Source organism: Drosophila willistoni (genome assembly GCF_018902025.1).
Source record: "Drosophila willistoni isolate 14030-0811.24 chromosome 2L unlocalized genomic scaffold, UCI_dwil_1.1 Seg168, whole genome shotgun sequence".
Lineage (NCBI taxonomy): Eukaryota > Metazoa > Arthropoda > Insecta > Diptera > Drosophilidae > Drosophila > Drosophila willistoni.
In genome coordinates this window covers 2262606-2288021 of record NW_025814047.1, presented here as the reverse complement: position 1 = coordinate 2288021, position 25416 = coordinate 2262606, and the positions used below count along the sequence as shown (strand labels likewise).

Sequence of the window (25416 nt, the reverse complement as noted above, 5' to 3'; positions counted from 1 at the left end):
CGTCACAAATTAATTAAAGCGAAATGTTTGGGAAATTTTGTTTTTTTCTTTTTTTTGGCTTTGGTCCCCAACTTTATTTCTTGTTAAGTTGCAATGGGCGCATAAATTGGGCCGACCAGCCTTAGTAATTTGTTAGAAAGCTACTGCAAATTAGGCATTAGACCAATGTTAATTAGTTAAACGAGTGAAATTATCCAGAAAAGTTGTTGCATGAGATCATTTGGTCAACATTTTTCCTAGGCCCAAAAGTATGCAATATGTTTGTACCCTGCGAACAGTGAATAACTGGGTATATTAGGAAGTCACAAGACATCAATAATGAAATGTCTTTACAGATACAAATAATACTAGAGCTTAGTGAACATTTTGTCTCTCTTCAATAATGCACATGGTGGAGGTCTTGCCATGATAGTGTGAGAATGGGAATTCCAATCCTGGTCTTGGCAAGAAATTATGTGGACAGTTGCATCAGTGCCCGATCTATTGCTGTGAATGGGCGGAAAGTCTCTAAGAAGTAGCTATTTCAATCGAATGTAAAATCAAAAACTGCTACAATTAGTGTTTAAGAATAAACATCGTGTTCATCTGAAGCGGCTTCACCAAATCAGATGCACTAAAGAAAATATAATACAACTGTACTTTGGCACAAACAACTAACCTAGCATATGACTAGAATTACAATCAGCCACACGCGTTGTGGGAAAAACACTTGTAATTGTAAACTAACCCAAACGATCACAACGGCAGGATGTAAAGTGGCCGACGCCGTGCCCAAAATAATAATAATTTTTCAACCCCCGAATACGTGGGTGTGAGTCGTACTAGAATAAGATCTCCTTAAGAACATTTGTTACCTCCTAGAGCCTAAGATTTCCCATATAAACTCCGTACTTTTGTAAATAAAATCAGTTCATATTTTGAATTCAACGAATGAAGATTGGGTTATTTTTCCTTCGCCCGGAATCCCTATTCAATTAGAATAAGTTTAAGTTACACTATATTTTAAACAAACTTATAAATTTGTTAAAAATAATAACATTTTTCAAACCTATTGCATACTTTAAAGGGCAAAGTTTCCCTATTTTTCATTCCTATCTATCCATCCATGAGTATAAAATGCGTGATTATATCCTACTCAAGAAGGATAGGTCATGTTTTAGTTGTTATGTTTTAGTTGTTCTTGGAGAATACAAAAATAATATCATTTTGGAGTCAAAGCACTTTTTCGAAAGTTCTATGTGGACAAATTGACCATCACTTAAAAGTCAATTAGATTTCAAAGTCACATTATGTTCTGCTAACAAAACAGTGTCACATATTGGGTAATTACAAGTTTTATCTACAAAAAAGTTTTTTCCTCACTCAAAAAGGAGCAACTTTTGTCTTTAGTAGTGTAGTCAAGATGTCCTCATTCGTTTGAATTGCTCAAATTCTCAGGAACTCTTCAGTTTTTATGGTCTATTGAATATACTTGATTCTACATTTTGATTTTTGATGCTTATCAAAGTTTTATTTAAAGACTTTTTTTTTTGTTTTTGACATAGAAAAATAGACATAGACTACGAATGCTAATTGTAAGACAAAAATTGTTTAAATATTTGGTTCTTTTTGTTCTTCTCGTATTGTTGATTGTATGAAATGACTTAAGTACAAATGTTGTAGATGACATATGCATGTATGATAATATATAACTGGCTATTAGCCGTCTTGCTTTAAGTTTAGTTGCAATTTAAGCCTAAACCCCATCACCCCTACAAGGTTTGCTCTCTCTCCCTCCCTCTCCATTTAATATTGGCGCCCCATTACGCGATCCAAGTCTGTCCAACTGCAGGAGTAATCAATCTGTAGTAGACCCTTTTTGCTCAAACCAAATTTACGTGAATAAATTCCGGAATAGAGCGATGAATCGCCTGAATCAATCTGAGATTGCGGCGATTGAGACTTGGCCCGTCCGCCGCCCAACGTACCGTAGAGTGTCGAGGGAGCGGCGTAAATCAATGATGTGGCATGGTACTGGCACTCATTGCAATCCGGTATGCTGCAATAAGGCAATGTAGCATAGGGATTGCAATAATCATTGGCGGGCGATAAAGGCGGTGGAGCTGGGAAATCAATCTGTGGTACAGATGAGTTTTTGCCGGGACCACTTCGTTTGCGTCTGGGATGTGGGGCAGTGCCATAGCCATAGAGGCTGTTGCTGTTGGTGTTGATCTTCTGACTGGGGCCAGAGAAGCGATGCAGGGTGGCCGCACGTCTTGGCAGAGGTGATGAGCTACCACCACCAATGGAAGAGTGCTGTTCGGTGGAACTGGCACTGGAGAATCCTAGAAATAGAGAAACAGTTCTTAGGAATGGCAACTAAGACTTGAGTGCAATTGATATTACCTCCATAGCCATTATAAAGCTGACGTTGCTCTTCCCTATACAAGTCCTGTTGATCGCGTTCCCGTTCTTCGTCCACCTCTCCATGCTCGTAGTCATCCTCATCGTCCAAGTGTAGTTGCCTGGTCATGGTGGCCATATAGTCATCATATCGACTGGGGGCCCCATAGATCTCACTGCGGGCTGTGTACACGGGCTCTTTGCGGTGATAGCCATTCAGTCCACTCCTGGGCATACAGCACTCCAGTTGGCATTGGGTACGCGATACTCGACGTGTTTGTGTGTGTGGGCGTGGCATGGTGGCTGACATACCATAACCATAAGATGTTCCTGTTCCTGCTGCTGCTGCTGCTGTTGCTGCTGTCGGCCTGGATGTGGTCAGGGTGTGACCGTAGTCGTCTGTTTCCGCAACATTCAGTCCCCCCACTGTGGTCACATCGTCAATTTTCTTGCGCACATAATCATAATTCTCCAGATCCCAGGGATCCACATAGCAACGCTGCGATGGCAGCAAAGTGGTCCCATAGATATCTTCGGTATTATCGATCGAATAGTATGGCGACTCCAGCTCTCCAACTCGAATGCCACTCTCGTGGCTGCTGCGTGAGGAACGTGTGGCAGGGGGCAGGGCCTGTTTGGGACCGGCTCGTCGCCGACGTGGTGTGGTTTGACTGCGTTCCCGCATGCTAGACAGACAGAGAGAGAGAGAGAGAAAGAAAGGGAGAGAGAGAGTTAATTTAATGCGTAACTTGTTGCATTTTCAATGGCTTGACTTATGTAATCCAAGCTGGAGAAATTGCAATTGATGAAGTCTTCCGTTCAACCTGTTCATCTAGTAAATTGCCTCAAAGCTGACCGCGAATTTTCCACCTAGCTGGTTCACCTTCGCCTCTTGCCTTTCTGCAGGTGTTACAATTTATTACCATTAGCCGGTTTTATTTTTTCTCTCCCTCTCTGTTGATTTGCATAAATATTTGTTTAGCTAATTTTTGCATAGCTGCCAATTGGCATTCCTTTTTTAAACTCTAAATCATTGCCAGACTTTCCCATTTCCAGTAATTCGAAACGTTCAAACTTGTTTGACTTTAAATATTTGATATGCCCAAAAAAGGCATTTCGATTAGGCCAAAAGTATCTGTATACCAAATTGGCCTTCGTTTCTAGAGTACAAGCTACTCTAATTGACCAACCTTTCGAATGCATTTCATGTCCAGCAAGTTGTTGCTCGAATATTTTTTAATTAAAAAAATGCAAATTGGTGACAACATTTGATATCTTGTAAAATTTATCCAGTTGAAACCAATTTCATTTAGATGAGATAGAGCCACACACACACACACACACACACACACACACACACATTTTTTCCTCCTCAAATTCCACAAATTGGGTCAAATTTCAGATGAGGAAAAATTTCAACCTCAACATGCAATTGGACATTTGTCATGTTATTTTTCTATCCAAAGACCCAGCCTTTTATTTTTTTGTTGGTATTTATGTGTAGCTCGGTTATTTTTATGGCTGCTCATCTATTGTTAAAAAAATAAAACAAGAAAAAGCGAAACTATGTAGGGATTTACGCAACTCGAAGTCATTTGCATGGGTTTACTTTTTTGTTTTAATCGCTTTTGATTATCGATTAACATTTCTATAGGTTGGGGTTCGGCAGATATTTCATGTGAAAAAGCCATAGACACCTGAACAACCTGAACAACCACAGTCAAAGCAATTGCCAACTGACTACAATGTCGTGTCAGGTATATCAAAATATATATATATATCTGTTAGTACAGCAAAAATTTATAAAGTACACAAAACAAATTGCCATATAAACAGAAAAGCATTGTGATTTTCCATATATACTACATTTTTTTCTTCTGCTCGATCCAGGCACGCAAACTATAGACAAACAGACAACAACAAAAAATAAACTATTTTTTATATGGCATATATGCAATATTATGCCAGTGCAATTGAAGCAATGTGCACGCAAATGAAAGTGGTTATGTTTTTTTTTCTGTCCGTTTGTGGGATGATGCAGTACACATATATTACGTATACGCTGTGTATGCCCTTCAAGTGAATTGGTTTTCCATTTAACACTCTCTGGCCAAAAATTTTAATTAATTGCCCACTCTTTTGAGAGGCGAAATGAATGCGTTTGCCGTCAGTGGTTAAACTTTGGCTTAATAATGGGCCATGGACGTAGTCAGGGGTTTCCCATATCCGCACACTTGTTACGCTTTAAAATACAAAATATGCATTTGTATTCGCATCTCTATTTAGTAAATTTAATCTAACTTCCTTTGATTACCAATAAAGGTTTTAATGTCAATTGTAGAAGCCCATATTTAGGAATTATGAAACGATTTTGTGGCTGCCTTCCGGATTATAGGATATCATTAAAATATGCCCCTGTGGAAAGATTATCAAGAAATATTGCCATATGCTTCGTATGTATCCCGGTGGCTGTGCCGATAGATTGCTCTGTTTGTGATGTATCTTGGGGAATGTCCCTGGTTCGATTCCCATTTCGAAAAATTAACAAAAAATAAAGAAAAAAAAAAAATTAACAAAAAAAACAAAATTATAAAATAGAAAAAAAATTCATTTAAGCCGACGATTTCGAGTTGGGAATCGAACCAGGGACATATTCCCCAAGATACATCACAAACCGAGCAATCTATCGGCACAGCCACCGGGATACATACGAAGAAGATGGCAATATTTCTTGATAATCTTTCTACAGGGGCATATCCTAGCATAGCATTGTCGCTGTTTTGTCGAAAATTAAAAATTTTGGTCGAGCGAGCTATTGAAATGCGATGTTGTACAACTTCACGTCTCACACACACTCCGAAGCCTGAGCATGAACCGACGAGTGTACACATACATAGACAGAACGAAATCACAAGCGACGTAGGCCTGCCTTTGTCGTTCTGTAGTCTGTGCTAGACTGAATTATTTTCGAAGCTGCTTGGACCTCTCCCCACTTTACGCTCTCATTGAGAGTACGAGCGTTCGGGTTTTCCCGAAGTTCTCTGGGGTTCCATGAATAGGCTAGCGTTTGCAATCAAAAAATCATGAGTTTGTCCCATATATATGTATTCTATGGTTAGTGATATTGTATTTCCAAAACAAGTAACCAATTTTTTATGGATGTTTTGTGAAGTTTTACTGAATTTGGTGGGTCAAACTATTGCATTTCCTATTTTAATATGAAGAAGATTTTATTATGACTAAGATTTTGTAAACTATTACATCAAAACAAATGTCATTTTTAAGAACAGACATGGTCTGAGAGATGTTTAAAGTTTCTTTTAACGAATTTGTGGTGGTTATACTTTAGATATATATTAGATATATCAAACAGAACAAAGATTCAGAAAACAGAGAAACATTCTTAAAAAACAAAGAAAATAACGAAAGAAATCCAGAAAAGTCAGAGACGTTGCTATACAAATGTAAATGGTTGGGTCTCTAACAATATTTATTAAATTTTGTGTCATAGTAATATGCAAACTTCAATTGTCTATGATGCTTTGCATAGGTGCCCAACACTTTAAAGACACTTTCGATTGGTGTATCTTTTGACTAGATCAGTGCCTAACGCCTTAAATTTCTCTGATGGAAGTTGTATACGAAAAAACAGATATATTAGTATATAACAGGAAAACCGACTAAAATAGACAAATCAGAACATAATTTTACCCAACACCATGAACAGGTCCAGAAACAATATTTAAGAAAAGGTCAATCAAAATTTAAGTATTGTTCGATGAAGGCACTCAGTCGGTGCAAGACCACTTCGAAAACTCACTACTTTGGGAAATAAAGAGATGAAAAATTCAAAATTATTCGGTCTTTCCGCCTGGAATCATAGCCAATACAATAGACAAAACATTTAAAGAATTTCAATTTTAGAGTAACGAGTAAAGAGTAGAGTCAAACCGCTTTTTAAAATGTACAAAAAAAATTTGAATAAGCAATCTGTTACCATAATATTTGAATTTACAGAAAACGTTGTGAAATTTAATATAATTTGTCATACACAAAAGTTTGAGGCATCTGATAGAAAAACGCAATGGGACTTGAATTTTTTTCCAAAGTTGTACTTAAAATTTGTGATATTGGAGTCTGTGAGTTGAGTTAAAATAATCATTAAATAAGTTACAAAACAATAAAACTCGTTCAAGCCATTAAATGTGCCAGGAATCGTTTAAAAAAAAATATAACATTCATTATTTCAATGATTGACATATGCCATATTATAAAGAAACTTTGTGTATAACTATGGTGTTCTAACTAATCTTTAAACGGATAGCTATGTAGTTACTTCTAATGCAATTTAATGTGTAAATTATCCAAGTTCACTTCGATCTTGGTCTTACATTTGGTTAATTAATACTTCCAAATATGGATAATTAATTGTTTAATTAACTTTCAATAGTTTATTATATCCAATTGTTTCCCCTAACTGAGCTACTAACTACACCTCTGCGATTATTGGCTTGGTCATTGGTGGCTTTAGTGCCATTTTTTTGTTTTATTTTTCTGATGGGTTGCCTCTTTAATTGGCGCCATTTGCATATCAAATATGTCAAGTTCGAGTAGTGCAAGTACTTAGTCAGCTATATTCAAGATGATTGGCATTTGGAATATATTACACACACATACCATATGGTATATACATATATATTTATGCAGATGTATGTGTGCGTTTGTAATGAGAGCACTTAAAGTTGAACTGTGCCATCAAATGCAATCTGAAATCTGCATTTAAAGTCCCTCATAAATTTCGTAAACAAATTGGTTTTTGTTCTCGTTGATGTTGTTGTTGCTGTTGCTGTTGTTGTGCGTATTGATTAATTTGAATGAATTTTTGAAATCATCCATAGACGGAAAGGGGAGTGTACGGAAAAATGAACTGTCATTGTATATCCACAATATAAACTGAAATATTCATGACATTTTTTGTTTACTCTGCTTGTTCTCAACCCTTTTCCATTCACATTTGAATTTGTGCATAACTTTAAAATGAAATTAATTTTATTTTGCTGATGTGCGTCAGTCGAAATCAATTTTTAATAATTAACTTCCATGTCAGATTCTGATCATTGAGCTGACAAGTGGATTTTTGTTTTATGTAAATAATTTGTTTGGCAAAAAAGACAAGATGAAAACCAAACAAGTTTTCAAATGTTATGCGACCTTGCGAAATATGCGAAATTTAAATATTTATATCTCCAAATATATATTTATTTTTATTTAAAAGAAAAATACAAAAAAAAAAAACATTTGTTTAAATATTAATGGAGTGATGTCATGAGCCTAAAAATATCACCAAAAAACAGACAGCTAAGCAAAGGCTTTGGCCCTAGTCAAATCCAAGTTGCTTATACAAATAAGCAGACTAAATAGTATAAATATGGAACGACCTAATTGTGAGGTTTTCATTTAAAATTAGGGATATATCGCCCAAAAAGGCGTGTCTTTGTTGGTTATATTTCAAACGACCATTCTGATGACTGCCAAATTTATCATTATTGTAAACATTCTCATATTATAGGTAAAATCTAGAAATAACTTATAAAGTCCATAAAATGACCATTTAGCCTAAACTAATATACTTATGATAGTCTTAAAAGACTCTTACTATTGTTTCACGAATCATCCTAAAACTTACTTGATCATAAAAAAGGGTATAAAACTAACAAATTAAGATATGTATCTACGAATGTAACGAATCTATAAATTTAGTTTTAATTTTCAGGACTTCTAAGTAACTTAATGGAATAATTAATTAATTAATAATTTATTGATTGTTGTGTTCAGATAATTTGATGCCAAAATTGTTTTGAATATTATTTGTAATTTTTTTGACTTTCCCGCCGAATGATATATTTTAATTAAAATAAGTTTCAGAAAAACAGATATTTTTATGATATTAAATATGGCCTATTCTTGTTGAAGTGGAAAAGGGCGCCAAATGCCAACGAACAATATTTTCAAAACAATTTTTTGGAAAAGTAAGTGATTCTCAAATGCTGTTATAAATTCTCTGAAATCTGAAAGTACTTAAAAATGTTTGAATAATTGTAAATTTCGATTTAAATATCACTAACAAAAGAATGTGTTTTGGTCGTGTGTGTCAACAATTTTAATGAAATATGGATATAGTTAAGGCTATGATATGACAGAATATTCCATATTTTTCACAAAAAACGCTTTATAAAGAGTGAGAAATACAAGCTACAAGTCCAAAATCGAAGAAAATTATAAACAAATCCAACCCTGTTTATAGATTATACAAATTTCGCCAACCTTGAATAGCACTTTTTAAGTCACCTACTTTTATTTGTTTCCATACAAGACTTAAGTTTTTAAATGAAATTTTTGGAATACGACCTTTTGGCATTTGTATGATTTTGATTTGCGTAGCTCTTACCCAGAAACATGTTTATCCAAAATGAATTTCAATTTTGAATAAATGTAAATGGCATTAAATATGAATCAACTTTTCGCTCATATGTAAACAAAATCTAATTTGCAAATTCTCTAATTAAGTAATCCATATGTTGATATTGTATATCTTTCAATTAACTCATTGTAAATATTGTTTATCAAGGACACGGAATAACAGTTATTTTAGTTTGTTATATTTAAAAAATAATTCTTTTATAAGAAATCCGAAAAAATCTATTGTAATAGTTTGGTTGGATTGGATAGTTTAATAAACGACTAAAGTTTATATTTTTGATTAACATAAGAAACAACTACAATTATTTTTAATTTCTTTATATAATTTACAAATAATAATTATTTTTGATTTCTATTTAATTAATCAAATATAACAATTATTTTTGTCTCAGCTGCATAGCTTTAATTATCTAAAACTTCTATCGATTTCCAATTCACAAAGTATTTTCTAAGCATTTATCATTTGTTTTCGAATCTATCTTTGACTAAAGTATCGTTTCTTTTCTCAAGTTTTCCAAGGCCAATTTAAGTATCTGTATTCCTTGAATAGATGAAATATTCTCTTTCTTTTCCTTTATTTCACTGCAAAAATTTAAAAAGGAATGTGAACAAGGAAAATACATTTTATCAATCATTACACGTTTCTGTTGCCACACCCCCACATTCCCCGTGGGCCAGTGGGGAGAACCGAAAAGAAATGTAAAATATGTGGGTATATGATTCATCAAACACAGAAAAAGAAGAACTCAAGGTGAAGTGGCAGAGGGAAGAAGTGTTCTTTAAGTGAACAAGTGCCGAGTCAAGACTGAAGCTTAAGTCTCTGGGTGTGTATCAATTGCTGAGGTAAACCAAAAATGGACATCTTTACATTGAAATTGCACTCTCGACTTCGGATGGGGAGATGAGACGTGCGTGTGCCCACGCTTGCCATTGGGCAAGCCCACAAAGGCTGACAACTTGACAAGAAGATGACTGACTACGCCTCCGATAACATCTTAAGATACAACCCACATAGCGTACACATATATATTCACATATCTGTATTTACAGACGATTACCCGACAAAGAGAACTTTCTTTAAATATTTGACACAATTCTACCATTTCTGGAGTTTCATTCACCTTTTGGTTTTATTTTTATGTGTCTATATATTTGGTGTGACACTTTTTGGCCAAAAAAAGAGTTATTTTTCTGTTGTTGTTTGTGTTTGTGTTTTGTTTTTTATTCTATTTCCAATTTTTGTGTTGATTTGCGAATTTCAAACACGTTTCAAACGCGGCACATAGAAACCATTTATACGCTTGGCTGGCATAGTTTGAAATCGCCGAGTTCCGAAACCGTGTGGCGCATGCGCGGCGGCAATCGAAGCAAAGTGTTCACGTCTTGGCCCGTCGATGAACTGTTGTCTTCGAGAAAATCGAAGCTTAAAGCCAGGCCAACACAAGCCAAGCCTGAGGTGCGGACTTCAGCACTCTTCGTCTGCAGCATGTTTGAAGCCAGCGGGTTCGATGTGGCTCCAAGTTGAGATCTACATTCAGACGGATGGTCGACAGTGGGTGCACTTAAGTTGGTCTTTGGGGCTGGCAATTAATTCAATTTTGCGCCCATTGTCGGCTATTTTGGTCTTGATTAATTATCAGATAATTAAACTCAGACATGCTGATTAAACTATTGCAAAAGTGCTCTTCAAAAGTCGCCAGACATTGATATGTAAATTTCAATTTGTAAAAAGGCCAAATGCTTAAATACAATAATTATTCGTATAACTTTTGAATACCCTAACTATAGAAGGTTTGGTTTGAAATACGTATTTATAAAACTACTCATAAATTCCAATTATATTTATTACTATGCAGAAAGTAGGAAAATCATGTAACGTTAACGGAAATTTAAAAAATATTCTGTTTTTTTTTTTGGATATTCTATTTTTATGACTTTGAGCTAATTAGTTTGTCTATAGTCAGTTAGTAATTGCAACAAAGTAAATTTTGTTTTGAAAATTATGAATTAATTGAACTTTATTGACATTTGTAATCCTTTTATAAACAACAAAACATTTATTGCGTCTTTCTTCACTTAATTCAGTTAGAATTCACAACTAGTTTTAGCTTTAAAGATATGCCATTAGAACTTCAAAGTCTTTGGCAAAGACTGTTGACTGCCAACTTGGTGGTTCTTGGAAAAGCAACAGATAATCTGCAAATCTTTATACTGTCTACGATTTCACGATGTATGTAAATATTCGTATGATATCTCAACCTCGAGTCGGCTAAAAGTGAACTTAAATTAAACTAAAATTTTGAGAAATCTGGGAATCGATTCGCCCAAAATATGCAACGACATTTGTGAGACCTATGTAAGTTTAAGGAATATAGATATAGTTTTGATTTTATTTCTAACTTATTTCAAAGTTCTCTAATTTCTAACATATTTCCCAAAGCATTTTGAATTCTCTAAGGCGACCGATCAAAAATTGGAAAGAGCTTTTTTTGAAAGGTATAAATTTACAATATTCTTTTGATTTTGTCATTGAGATATTTGTAAGAGTTTCTTCATAGAACACTAATTAGAGAATACTCGGATTTTAGATACTTTAGGGGATTCCCTAGAGATTTCTAGCCAAAGATTTTGTGGTATTTTCGATAACTTGTGTAAACCTGACTTATTGATATTTCATTTTAGAAACCCGCAGTCCATTTTTAATGAAAGTTTAACAATTTAAGGTTCTTTTAATTTTGCATTTATCATGCAGTTCAAATAGTTGGGTTTAAAGGGCACAAATTACATTAAAGTTAATTAAATTAATGGAGTTTAAATGGGTTAAATGAGTTCGTAATTAATACAAGTTAAATTAAATTAATCAGTAATGAAAATTGGTTAATACTGATGGTAATCAGTATGTACCCTTCATTTGAAAGAGCATTGAAAACAGTTAGTTGCCATGGCTTAGTTGTGGCGGCTTTTGGCCACAAATAGAAATGGGAAAGACGTTCAGAGGAATTACATCACTGTGACTTTAAACTTGAACCGGCTTCTGCTTTGTCTCTTCTCTTTGACTGACTATGGAAAAGTCACAGTCTCATCTGCCGGACGTATTCATTTCGCTTGTGGTCACTCTCTGACGTTTGTAATCCAGTGTCGGGTGACTTGAAGGAAAAGTTTAAAGAGAAGAAACACAAAGTTGATTCAAAAATCGTAAATAATTTAGGCACATTTTTTGGGTTTTTTTTCTCTTCTTCTATGTTTCGATTGTTGTTGCTGTTTCTCGCACTGCAGTTGCGTGGCGTAGAAAAAAAAACAAATATAAGTGTAAAAAACAAATAATAGCATAACAAAATAGAAACAAAACAATGAAAAAAACCAACAAAAACTTTCACTTTCAATGCGGTGATGGTGGTGGCGGATTTGATTGAGTCAGAAATCGTGTCGATTTTTATGGTTTTTATTTGGGCAGGTCAGTTTACTTTTTTCACCATTTGTTTCTTTTATCGACAATTCAATTAAGCTTTACTTTTGAATAATCATGATGTTATTTGGTATTTGGATTCATATATTTCTAGTTTACTTTGGTGGATAACTAAAATCTGCTCTAGAATTTAGCAAAAATCTTTAAAATTCCTGATCAAATTGCTGGTGTTCATTTAGCAGTCGTTTAGCAAATAACTAGATACAGAAATGGAACATACAAGTCGATGTGTGTACATAGATAGGCCCGCAAGGCTTTTATTTATGACTATGGAACAGGAAACCGGTTGCACCTGGTCCTCTACAGAACCCTCTCTCTCTTTGTCTAGCCTCCCTCCATCCCCATACCTTAGACCATATCAGCCAGATGTTTGCCTTTGGCTGGCTCAAATGGCGGCAACTCGTTGATCTCTGCTCCAATTCCAAAAAATTTCCAATGTTCATCGACATTGTGCAACATTTTGCTCGCCAATGTGGCAAAAACCCACTCACTCGCACTCACACACACATACATACACACATGATTACCTGTCCCCAATCACCTCACCTCCTTGTTAGAGGCAGCTGCAAAACGCAAAATGCTGCACCTAAACCCCAAAGCCCCAAAGCGTCAAAGCATCCAAGCCCCAAGCCCCAAGTTGCTGCAGCTCTTGTCACTTGCCTCTACTTTCGATTTTTCATATGTCGCTGTTTCATTTTTGTCTTTTTTCTACCAATAATTGTAAGTGGTCTTGGGCAGTCGTTTCTTTTATTATATATATACATACATATATCTGTATTTTTTTTTTCTTCTTTGCCATTTTGGCCCCATTGTTAATGCCTCTCTCGGTCACTCGCACGTGTTTAACCCACAAAAACGGCGAGAAAAGCAAACGATAAAAAAACCATGAAAAAAAGGGAAGAAATATGACTGGTAATTGTGTGTTTCCTATTTCGTGTGTCAGCAAAAAAAAGGAAACGTAGGAAAACCCTAAGTAAAGTGCTCATTTGGGAAGGAATGAAAACCAAAGCTAACAATAAGTTGGATAAATATAACATGGTCAAAGATGACTTTGACTTTTTGTCCCCCCTTATGAAAAGCTAAAATAGAATTAATAAATGAGTAGATCATATGAAACATTAAACGGGGATTTGTAAGAAATCAACAAAAAGCGAGAAAGTAACAAGAAAACATTACTTAAACCTTAACTGACCAATTGTTAAGCAACACTTTTGTATAGTGGGACCATAAACCATTCTGATAAAGTGGTGATAAGAAACTCAGTCAGAGCTCTGTGAACTCTATTGAGTGTTTTTTGAAATAGTTAGTTTTTATGCTAATTCCAAAGTCAATTCACTAAACCATAAATAAAACAAATTCTTTCGTATCTTGCAGCAACATCTTTGATTTTAGTTCAATAACCGTAGACAATGAGCCATAACTAAAAAAAATGCATCCATTAAATGTGTATTTAAATCCGAAAAAAAACATTGCCCAATCTATAGATGATGCAATAATAGTACCTAGTACTACAACAAAAGAAAACAAACAAAAACCAACAACAATCAACTCATCGACATCTGCATCATCAACACCAGCCAGCAGCATCTTAAACTCAACTCATCTTTGCCCAGCTCCCTCAGCCATCATCATCAGCATCAACATCAGCATCAACATCTGTAGACGCGTCTCTAAAACTAAAGACTGACGCATCGGTTCAAGTGGCACTGGCACAAATTATTTTCGAAAGAAAGAAAAACTACAACTAAAAAAGCAACCAAATCAACAACAGCAGCAGCAGCCACATGACCAAGTCACCAAGACAACGGGCAGGTCCAACTTTGACATAATTTTCTAAAATACTCTATTACTCGTAAAGAATTTATAAAATTTAAATAGCTGAAAACTAATTGTATCTTACAGATACTATTAACAATTTACCACACACAAAATTGCTAAACTATTCTAATTAGGCTTGCTCATCTGATATACATCTTTTATAGAATAAGTATAATACTGATGGAATAGACTAGAACATACATATATGAAAAGTTTATCAAAAACAACGTTAAGTGGCTTTAGAACCGATAAGTCACCTGAAAGTTTTACATAGAAAATCTCTGCGCTTTCAGCAACCAAATCAATCTGACTAAGAAATATATTACGCAATTGTAATTTTAAAATTATCTGAGTATTCTGTAACCGTAAACTGTGTATCCTCTAAAGAATACATAGTCTATAGGACTTTATCTACATAAAGTCTAGGTAAATTCCAATAAAAGAAATCACAGAATTTATCAAATTTAATAACTAAAGTAAGAAGAGATTATCTTCATCTCTTTTTGTTACAACATATTAATTTACACGATTTTACTATAAACCTTAGGTTTAAAATCATCTTAAGCTTAAAGCCATATATTTTTATTTAAATTTTATTACATTTTATGGCATTGTAGAGTATTAAAACTTTGTTTAAGCCAAGCTTTAACAAGATTACTTTATTTTTTTGCCAAGTTTTGTTTTTTTTTTTTTGTGTTGCCTTGGAACTTACCTACTGTTGTTACCCTAATCATTCTTTTTTCTATCATAAATCAAAAATATTTAGCGGAAATATATAGCAAATTAGTTTTGGTTTTCTTTAATAATAATCAAGCTTGAAAAGTTTCACCCAAGTTTATAATTTTTATTAAAATTTTTTGCCTTGCCCTGCCCCTTTCCCAACCCTTTGAATATAACCGTGATAATATGAAAATTGATCTTCTTTCATTTTGATTTCAATTGTCTATTTAAGCGTTTCAAAGAAAAAACAAATAAAGAAAAATTTATTATTTATAAGTATAGAATATTGTATACTATCAACCTAACTATATTTTACAAGCACTGGCAACTAAGGCTTTGACGAAAGATAAATCCAAATCCTGGGATTCGAACCCGGATCCTCGTTGTTCCCAAAATGACTTGGCCACTTAGACAACTTATCTACCGAGAACTGTAAAAAAGGATAAAGACACAGACTTCATTTAAATTTCAAGAATTCTATTTTTCCATTCAGTCAAAGCTCATTACTTCAATTTTATAATCGTTTATAAAAATCTGATTTGTGAGAAAAATAAAAAAGTTTTTACTCTTTATTGACTATTAAAAAAGTTACCTTGCTGAAAAATCAAAGAAATCGATGAGACATGGGATAAGTATAATCAATATTAATTCATGCTCTGGATTCATCCATATTCAATTTGGTAATCAATCAATCAATCTGGTAATTCATATTCCAAGCCACTCGTTGTTACAGATACGTATGTAGATAATAATTTATAATAAATTGAAGAGAATAAGCCATATAGAATATCAAACAATACCAATGCCAGTAAAAATTTTAAGAATTTTCATAGTAGTTCCTCAGTCCAGTGGAAAGTCAGACTAGTCGCATAGTTTTTACGCTGTGCACTTTTATGTACTATGTATAAGATGATGATGGCTCAAGTTCAAGATACAAAATCGCATCAAACAAAAGTGTTTTGTTTGTTTTTTCTTGTTTTGTGTTTTTTTGTTTTGGTAACAGATTGTTTTTTTTTTTCGTTTTTGTTTTTGCACTTCCTCAAAAGATGTTGTATCTATCTTCGCCTTCACAATAGGTAAACGAAGAGATTGTCTCTAAGCATGTCTGTTTGTTGTTTGCGTTTTTCTCAGCGCTTATCACACACTTCATTAATTTTGTTTCGCTTTTTCACAGAGCTGCATTGGATGATGGAGTGAGAGGAGAGGTGAGTAATTATGGCCATAGTTTCACTTTTTGTGGGGTCTTCTTCTTTTGCTGTAGTTGTTGTTTCTGCTGCTGGTGTTGCTTCTTCATCTATGTGTTGCAACATATTGCATGCTGCACTTGAAAACATAAAAACTGAAACTGAAATTGAAATTTTGCACGCGTGAAGAGGTCTGGCTGCCAACTTATATGTACATATGTGTATCCATGAGATACAATATTTTGTTAAGCAGCCAACATTCAGTTTGTTGGCACTTAAATGCCAATGCTTAGGGGTCTTCTCTTTGTTTCTAGGCTGTTTTTTAACGCTTCGTTAACAAAATGTTAACGAAAAGTTTAACAAAATCATTAAATCAATTAATGTTCCGCGACACAAACACACACACACACAATAGTTCAAACCATCCAAAACTAGAAACCGAAAGTATCCTCATACTAAATATATAAAGTTACCCCCCGTTTAGATTGAAACGAAAACACACAAAATTAATCTAGTTTCTAGATTTCTTGGCGGAAACTGTAAAATCATAAACAAAATTTCCCAATCGAGTTGCTTGAACTTCTTCATTTCACATGGCCATAATGAGGAAAATCTCAAATTGAATGAAACTGTTGAAAGATAAAGTTATTGTAGTTAAAAAGTTGATTGTTGCTTGTTGCTGCTGTTGATGTTGGCGACAAGTTCAATGGCTCTGTCAGTTGTTTGAACAATTTGCATTGTGTTGTAGATTAAAAATTGAGTTCATTTTAATTAGCTAACGTAATTACACATGCGACACGGTGTACAAGGCGAGACGAGGCATCAGGCATAGTATGCATAATTAAGACTTTAATTGCCAAAGCCGTAAACCGCGTCGCATGGAAAGTGAATGAAAATTGAAATTGAAATGGAATCGATATTGTTAACAGCATTAATAATGATGATGGCAATTATATATATACATACAATACAATATATATGAAATAAATTGAAATTGTAATTAATTTAATTAGGAAAATGGCTTGCCGCATATGCATATCGATTCGCTTGCGAAAGGAAATGAATTAATTATAATGAAAACCGTAACAGCTATTCAATTTCGTCAATAAAGGGTGTTAGCAATCATTTCAAAGCAATTTAAACGTAACTTTTTTAACCAATTACCCCAACTCAAGGGACGAAGAGGTTCCCATTGATAAATGAATAATGAAGTAAAAGGTTCTAGACGTTTAAGTAAATTAAATGAAATCTCTTCTTCCCTTTGAAATAATATTATGTGTTATCCAAGCTTCTTACCTTTAGTTATATTTTATAACTATAACTTATAAAAGCTTTCAAGGGTCTCCAATCTAAAGTCAATATTCAGAAAAACTAATAATTCAGTTGTATTTAAGACAAAGAACATTCAGTGAGAAACAATTATAGTTATTATTAATATCACTTAAAAGAAACACATCTACAAGCTTATTAATATTATATACTAGAAAATTAAAACATTTATATAGCTTTTGTAAGGACAATCGGTCCACAATAAAAATATTTCTCATTCCCAATCAATTTGTGAATCTCCAACTCAACGAAAATAATCAGGATTTTACAAGATCATTACTCGATGTAATAGTTTTTAAACAATTTAGTCAATTTTCTTTAAATTTAATTTTTAAAATCAATTATATAAGTTTAATAAAAAGTATTACTTTTGTGAAATGGTATATTAAAGTCGCCAAAATGTATGTAACAGGCAGAAGGAAGCTTCTCCGACCCCATAAAGTATATATATTCTTGATCAGGATCAACAACCGAGTCGATCTAGCCATGTCCGTCTGTCCGTCCGTCCGTATGAACACCTAGATCTCGGAGATTGTAAAAGCTAGAGCCACCAAATTTGGTATGTAGACTCGTGTAATATGTAAAGTGATCAAGTTTATTTCAAATTTTTGCCACGCCCTGTATTTTTCTACCTTGTGCAATCAAATTTGGCACACCTAAATTTAATACTAATATCTCGCAAAATACCAAATTTTATCAAAATCGGATAAAAAACAGTCGAGTTATGCATATAAACGTTTTTCCATAAGGCCGGAGTTGGCCGTTGGCTGGTGGGGGCGCTAGGGTGCTCGTATGATTGAGTGAGCGAGATACTAAGATATGCTTGTAAAAAGCATGTGAAAATGCATTTGTTAAATAATTTTGAAATATTTGTTTAAGGGGGCGAACGGTTAATGTCCAATTTTTTTATTTCCTTTTTTAACCGTTTTTGAAAAGCGATCATAAGTTAAAAGTTTAAATTTTTCATCATACATTTATTAATTCTTACTTAATTTAAAAATTGTGATTTTTGTTTATTTGATATATTGAAAACTTTTTTTTAATACAGTGCGGGGAAATAAGCAGCACAATTCAAGAAGTATTTTTATCTGTGCGACTATAGCTATAGCTTAGCTAAGAGCTAAAAGTAGGAGAAAGTAGTGGCCCCTTAGCCCATTCACTAGTAGCCTCTTAGCCATTTCAAGACGGTCGGTCGAACCGTTTTCGCGGTATTTGTTTTCTAATATCATGTTGACCAGTTGAAAATGGTTTCGAGAAAAACGCAATTTGTAATTTTGATGCCAGACGTACGTTCCTCTAAGGGCTAAAGCTTTTTTAAGGACAAAGAATATTAAAAAATCTTCTTCACCATACACAAGATAAAATTAATGGAAAAAAATGCAGATTTCCCGAATTGTTTGTACATATCAACTTCCTTGAAGTATTAAAGTCATTAATCCAAATCATAAACTGAAATCCAATCTTTGTTATTAGTCGTATTTTTTCGACTTTTTGAAACTAATTCCAAATTTACTTAAATTCTAAAGCAAAGTAAGTGAAAACAAAAGACTTAATCAAATTATTTTGAACAAAAATCATTAGTCAGTTTAATCAAACTAAAATTGATTTCTACTTCTTTTTAAGAAACCAACATCTAACTTTCACTATTAATATCAAGCAAACAACGCATAAAGCTAAAATACTACAAATTTCAATTATTTCTTTCAATTGATTTAATATCTAAAAACTTAAATATCATAAGTTAAACTAAAGCAGAAGTAAAAATATTGTAGTAATTTTTCCATTTCATCAAAGAATTAAAGCAAAAATTCCAATTAACATGGAATTTCTATGCAACTAACTATTTAGTTTTGTCTAAAACTTTTTGAAAAATCCAAAAATCTCATTGTTGCATTTGTGTAGTTTCTCGTTGAAGACCAAGAGATTTGTTTAAATTGTCTTCTTCCGTTGCTTCCCATGTGGCATAAAGGTCTGTTTAAGCTCTTTACGGCTTAATTGAGTTTGCGTTTCTGTTTCTGGCATTTGGCTACGCAATTTTCAACATTCAAGTTACCCAATCGTCCAGTTGCTATAGTTATACTGCGAATTTCTCGGCTCTTTTCGTATTTATTTGGCATCGTAATTAACACACTTGCCGCCAATTGCTGCTGCTGTTGCTGCTGCTCCAGCTTAAAGAAATCCGTACAAGGTTACTAATTTGCCGTTTGGCAACTAAATAAATAGACAAAAATATATGATTTATATACACAACAAACACATGTTTGTGTTTATGTATTCGTCTATCTGTCTGTCTACATATAACTAATCATTGTGTTTATTATTTCTTATTAAACTATTATGATCATTTCCTAGGCGATGACAAGCAATCGAGTTGGTTTTTTTCATTCATTTTTTATGCTGCTGCACTCCAAAGTAATGAGCATATTTAATGCGATTTTATGGAAAGCCATGAAGCCATGAGTCTAAAATCAATGAAAATAAAAGTTTTGATAACTTATTTATTTATGTTTGATTCGATCCTCATCATGACGATATTGATCTTGACAGAGACATATAAAAATCGGTTTAGTTTTAACACCTTTTTTCTTCTCATTTTTGGCAACAGAAACAGGTAGTTGACTGGCATAAGCAAATCAATTTTGTTTAATTTGATCTACGATTTAGAGTTTTATGCAAATATTTGTAGTTTCATTTAACACCTTAATGGGTTGACATTTTAAGCATATCATGTTTGGAGGTCTCTTTATTTTTTTTGAAAGGGAGTGCTAATGTGGCCAATTAGTTAGCCAAATGACATCAAGTTGTCTTGGAATGGAATGGTGTCGAGTTTGCCAATAAAACCAACAATCAGCAGTTTTTGCGATCTGTCATTAAGTAAGTTATTAATTTGCATCTTTATACATAATCATTAAGCTAAAATATGTTCTTATTAAGACTATGTTAAGTTGGAGAAACGTTTTCTGTTTGTACCTTTGTAATATCAAAAATGTTTGTATATATGTACATGAATTAGTATTAACACCTGATGAGTTGCTAAAATAAATATTGATACATACCTTTAGTAGGTTCTGAATAGAACAAATGTATTATAAGGATCATTGTCTACAAATTTCAAGTAAATGAGAGAATATACGTTCATATATGGGAGACTGCTATTTTGTCTTTTCACACTCAATGGCGATTATCCAAAAATTTAGATTAGTTTTGTAGTCCCAATAACAAGAGCTGCAGAGGATATTAGGGTATAGCTTCTCTGCCTCTTCCCAGTTAACATACAAATCGATCTTCTATTGATTTCTACTAAAAGGTAGTTCCGTCGGGGATAATGGAAACGATTGTGGATAACGAATAATAATTTTTTTTCTATTGACTTCTAGTTATAGTCAATAGTTTATTAATAATAAATACAAAAAGACAATTAAGCACTAATTGAACATTTTTGGTATAGGATTTAACTTTGCCTATAATTTTTTAAAATAATCATATGCCTAACGCAAAGTCAAAGATCTTGAAAGAATGTGTGCTAAATAATAGTCAAGCCTATAAGGGGCCATTTTGTGTTAAAATGTAACTGGCGGAAAAAGTCCGAAAACTGGGAAGACAAATTTGCGGCACTTTATTTTATATGTGACCAACACTGTATTCCTCTCTTTGAACAGGCTTACAATTAACATTAGCCCACACTGTAATTTGTTGGTAATTGTATTCCGTGAATGAACCGTAAAAATTGTCATCTTAGTTATTTCCGTTTTTGCCACAAGTGCATTTGAAGAAAGAAAACCTAGTTTTTGGGTCGCCAAGTGTTTAAAAAGTTTGCTAAAATTAATATTACAGATACAAGTATGAATTCTTTAAAGAAGTTCTAGATCTAGCAAAGACTGCATACCACAAATTTTTAATTTCGTTTTGGTGCCAATTTAAAAACTTATTTTTGTATGGAACATTTTGCGAAACTATTTTCGACTAAAGTACTTCCTTTAACTACAAAAGAAAGTGAATTGGATTTCCCGAATATTTTTCATTAAAATCTGATAAAAATTAGATGCTTATCATCGCCTATCAATAAGGGGCAAAACTGAGAATCATCACATACACCTTAATAATAAATGTGTGCAATTTTTATACCCTTGCGAAAAGGGTATTTCAATTTTATGAAGTGTGCAACGCATAGAAGGAAGCATCTCCGACCATATAAAGTATATATATTCTTGATCAGCATGACGAGACGAGTTCAAATAGCCATGTCCGTCCGTCCCTCTGGATCAGCGCAAACTCCTCATAGACCGTAAGAGCTACAGAGCTGCATGTAGGCTTGTATATACTGCACAGTTTGTATATCTGGGATTCAGCCGGATCGGATCACTATATCATATAGCTCCCATACAAACGGCAAAGTCACGAACAGTGACTTTTCTCAATAACTTTGTTATTTTTTGAGCTATTGTCGTGAAATTTAATATGGGTGAATTTATTACACATATAAACGACTATGTCAAATTTGATCAAGATCGCGTGACTATATCATACAGCTCCTATAGGAATGATCGGTGGTAAACAGTGACTTTGATCAATAACTTCGTTATTTGCTAAGCTAAGATGCTAGGTGGGCCTCGCGTTAAAACGTTTTTCCGCTTTTACGGCTACAGGTGAGGAAAGAGTAACAAAAAACTTGCAAGGGTATTCAAACTTTGACGCGGTCGAAGTTAGCTCCGGCCCTCTGGTTTTGCGATTTTTAGTTTTTTCATTCATATTGCTACATATATGTATAGCGCAGATATAACCTTCCATACGATCAGTTCACAAGCTACATAAGTCAATCATAAGAAATTTAAAGAAATATCGTACATTTTTCATTTTAAGGTTATTTAAACGTCGGCTACTCTTGAAAAATCCAACTTATTGTTAGATGAAGATTATTCTGGCTGGCCATAACAAAATAAAGTTAACAAAAAACTATTCTTGCATTGTTTTCCTTGATTCAAACAAAGTATTTAAATTTTAAATATATAATATTCTTTTGAAATGCAAGCTACTTAGTTGGCTCTTTATCTATTGAATATTTCTGGTTTTAGAAACAAGTTTTTAAAGTACTTTTTATTTAAAATTTAACTGATGGATTAGGCTTAATAGAGACAGGCCGCACCTAGTAATTTTCTTACAATTAGTTTCGTATTTTAAACTAAATTTCAATTGATTCATAACTAAAATGAACAAGCTCCAAATTAGTTTAAGATACAAAAAGGTTAAGCTTAAAGTTGGCTAAAACGAGCAAATACTTCGAAAATCAATATCATAATTTGTATATGTAAAGGGTAATCAATCTGATGGCTAAAATGCCAACTTAGTCACTTCTTTTCATCAGTATCCACAAATATTAACTGTTTATTTGGCTTGACATTATTAATATTCTATATTATGCTTTGGCAAAAAGCAAAAATAAAATATATATTGTATGAATATTTTGCAATATCTTCATAGTGGCCTACAATGAAGAAACGAAAAAACAAAACCGCTTGGTAATTAATAATTTCGTCACGTCACAGACAACAATCGAGCATATTGAGGATTTGGGTTCTTGGGGCATTTAGAGGCCATACTTCAACTAACTAACTATAAGTACAGATGGGCAATATTTGTCGGTCAGACCCGTTAAATAAATACAAATTTGGCAGTCGATCAAAAAGACATTACATTAGCATGCCGATCACACATGGAGACGAACTTGTTGGCCATCAAACATGTTGCGTGTTGCATGTTGCAAGTATTGACTGACTACAAATCATACGGATTAATTAAACATACTGGCGACGAATTTATGTCGTATAAATTAGACAGGCTGAAAATTATTTTATGGTCATTCTTCTTGCCACACACTTACGGATTGCGCAGATGGTTTGGTGTCCACCCCAATCACCGCTCCGATAATTAAACTTGGCTAGTATCTGTACTCCATGTTAGTATGTGTGTGTGTGTGTGGCAAAAACTTGCCCAATTAGTTTGGCTACCACCAATGCCTCGAGTCTCATTAGAGCGCTGAAGCGTTTGACATTTAAGTGCGACGACCTCACGCATTTGGCTTGCCCCTGCCACTGCCTCGAGGGTTCAAGCTGTTGGCTAGATTTATTATGGAAACACAAACTCTCCCCCTTTGTAGCCCACCTACCTACCTGTTCAGCCGACAGCTATCGTTCAGAGTCGTTGATTATAGAGAGACCTTAGACCTTCAGATCGTTTGGCATATCAGTTTATGGTTTGTTTTGGACTTTTTAATTGCCAACCATTTATGGCCAACTCATTCATCTCCGCCTCGAATTTTAGATTGCAAAGCACTTTCATTCCCTCAACAAAGAAGGAAAAAAAAAGAAACGCCAAAACTTGTATAATCGACATTTAGCTTCAAACGAAATGCATTTGGCAATCATTTCTGGTACAAATTAAAATTTTATTACAACATTCTCTTTAGCTAAAAGACTATTATATCAGTCAGTTAAGAAAACAATGATTATATATATAAACGATTTATATATATATAGCTCTATAGCTATGTTCCAAATCGAAAATGCAGTCAAGCATTGCAAGTCCAGCTGCAGTTCCAGCCCCAACTCCGAATCGTGGGGGAATTGCACAAAAAGAGGCGGCTGCATTGACGGCGGCTTCTCTCTCTCGCTCTCTCTCTTTCTATAACTGACCTGCCCAAAAAACCAAACGAAATGAAACAAAACAAAACGAAAAACAACAACAACAACAAAACGGTCGAAAGTGAAAGTTTGTTGTTGGCCATTTAACGGGGGCGCCGACTTGACTGCCGCATTGGCCGCATCACGTGAATTCGCCAGGCAAATTAATTTGCGGCATCTAAATTAAATCACTTTACGGCCACCGCAGCAATAACTTATTTATCGATAACGAATACAAAGGTTCGACTAAGATATACCAATACAATTAGTCTATGTATAGTTCACCCTACACACACCCCACATCTTTCCCCTCTCGAGACTTTTACTTTTAAGTTTAGCTGATTTAGATAAGCGTAAAATTCATAAAACTCAGATTTTAAAAGAAAAAATTTTCAAACTTGTTCAGATTGCATTGCAGTCTTAAATGCATTTTGATAAGGAATCAAATCAACATAGAAATAAAAACACGAAATTAAACTATTATAAAGTTTAGAAATATTTTTGATTCTTCCCTGATCTATTGGGACATGAATTGTTCCTTTTAAGATTTGATAATAAGTAATTTGATTCCCAAGTAGTTTTTCGTAAATGCTTTCCTTTCACTTTTTGTCACTTTTGTATCTTACTAAAACCTTGAAAAAAAATTAAAAACACTGCGAATTGATTATTAATATCTATTAAAAACAACTGCCTTGTTCTGCGCTTGTCAAATGAACTTCTAAATCATCAAAACAATTTCTTTGTCTTTCTTGTGAATGAGTCTAAACAGGTTAAAGCAGTTTAAAAAACCGTGTAACAAGAATCCCCTGAGGAAGAACTTTGAATTAAATTAAAAATATTTTGGAATTTCACGACTTCAAATACTTTGTGTTTTGCTTATTCGTTGCCCTATAGTTGGCAAAGAAATGGTTCAATAAAAATCAAAAAGAGCGCCAGATCATCAATTTTGAATTTCTAATTAATATTGTTATATTTGATGCTCTTCAAAAATGAACTACATAAATTTATAAAAGGTAAAAACCTTTTCTTAAACAAAAAAACGTTTTCTAATAGTTGTTGTTATTCAAATTATAATTTTATTTCCTGTTTTTGTGATCTGTTAATTTAATCTATATGTTTATATATGTACCACTATTTTACTCACTTTATTATCATAATTATTTGTGGTCGAAGTGATTACCAACAGGAATATTATTATTATTATTAAAGTATAGGATATAGTTGCAAACTATCAACCTAACTATATTTTACAAGCACTGGCAACTAAGGCCTTCGGCTAAGACGAAAACCTCATCCGTACACTAGCCTGGGATTCGAACTCGGATCCTCGTTTTTCAGTTGACTAAATGACTCGGCCACT

The 25416-nt window shown here is 33.7% G+C and overlaps 1 protein-coding gene across 1 annotated transcript; it reads right to left on the bottom strand.

The window, feature by feature from the left end:
* Positions 1-1595: 1595 nt before the first annotated feature.
* On the bottom strand, positions 1596-10056 carry LOC6643437. Its single transcript, XM_023176337.2, has 3 exons — positions 9984-10056; positions 2386-3068; positions 1596-2324 (listed from the first exon to the last, which is right to left on the bottom strand). Exons 2-3 carry the CDS (start codon positions 3065-3067, stop codon positions 1786-1788), a joined length of 1221 nt encoding a protein of 406 aa, XP_023032105.1. The 5' UTR covers position 3068; positions 9984-10056; the 3' UTR covers positions 1596-1785.
* Between the last annotated feature and the right edge of the window lie 15360 nt (positions 10057-25416).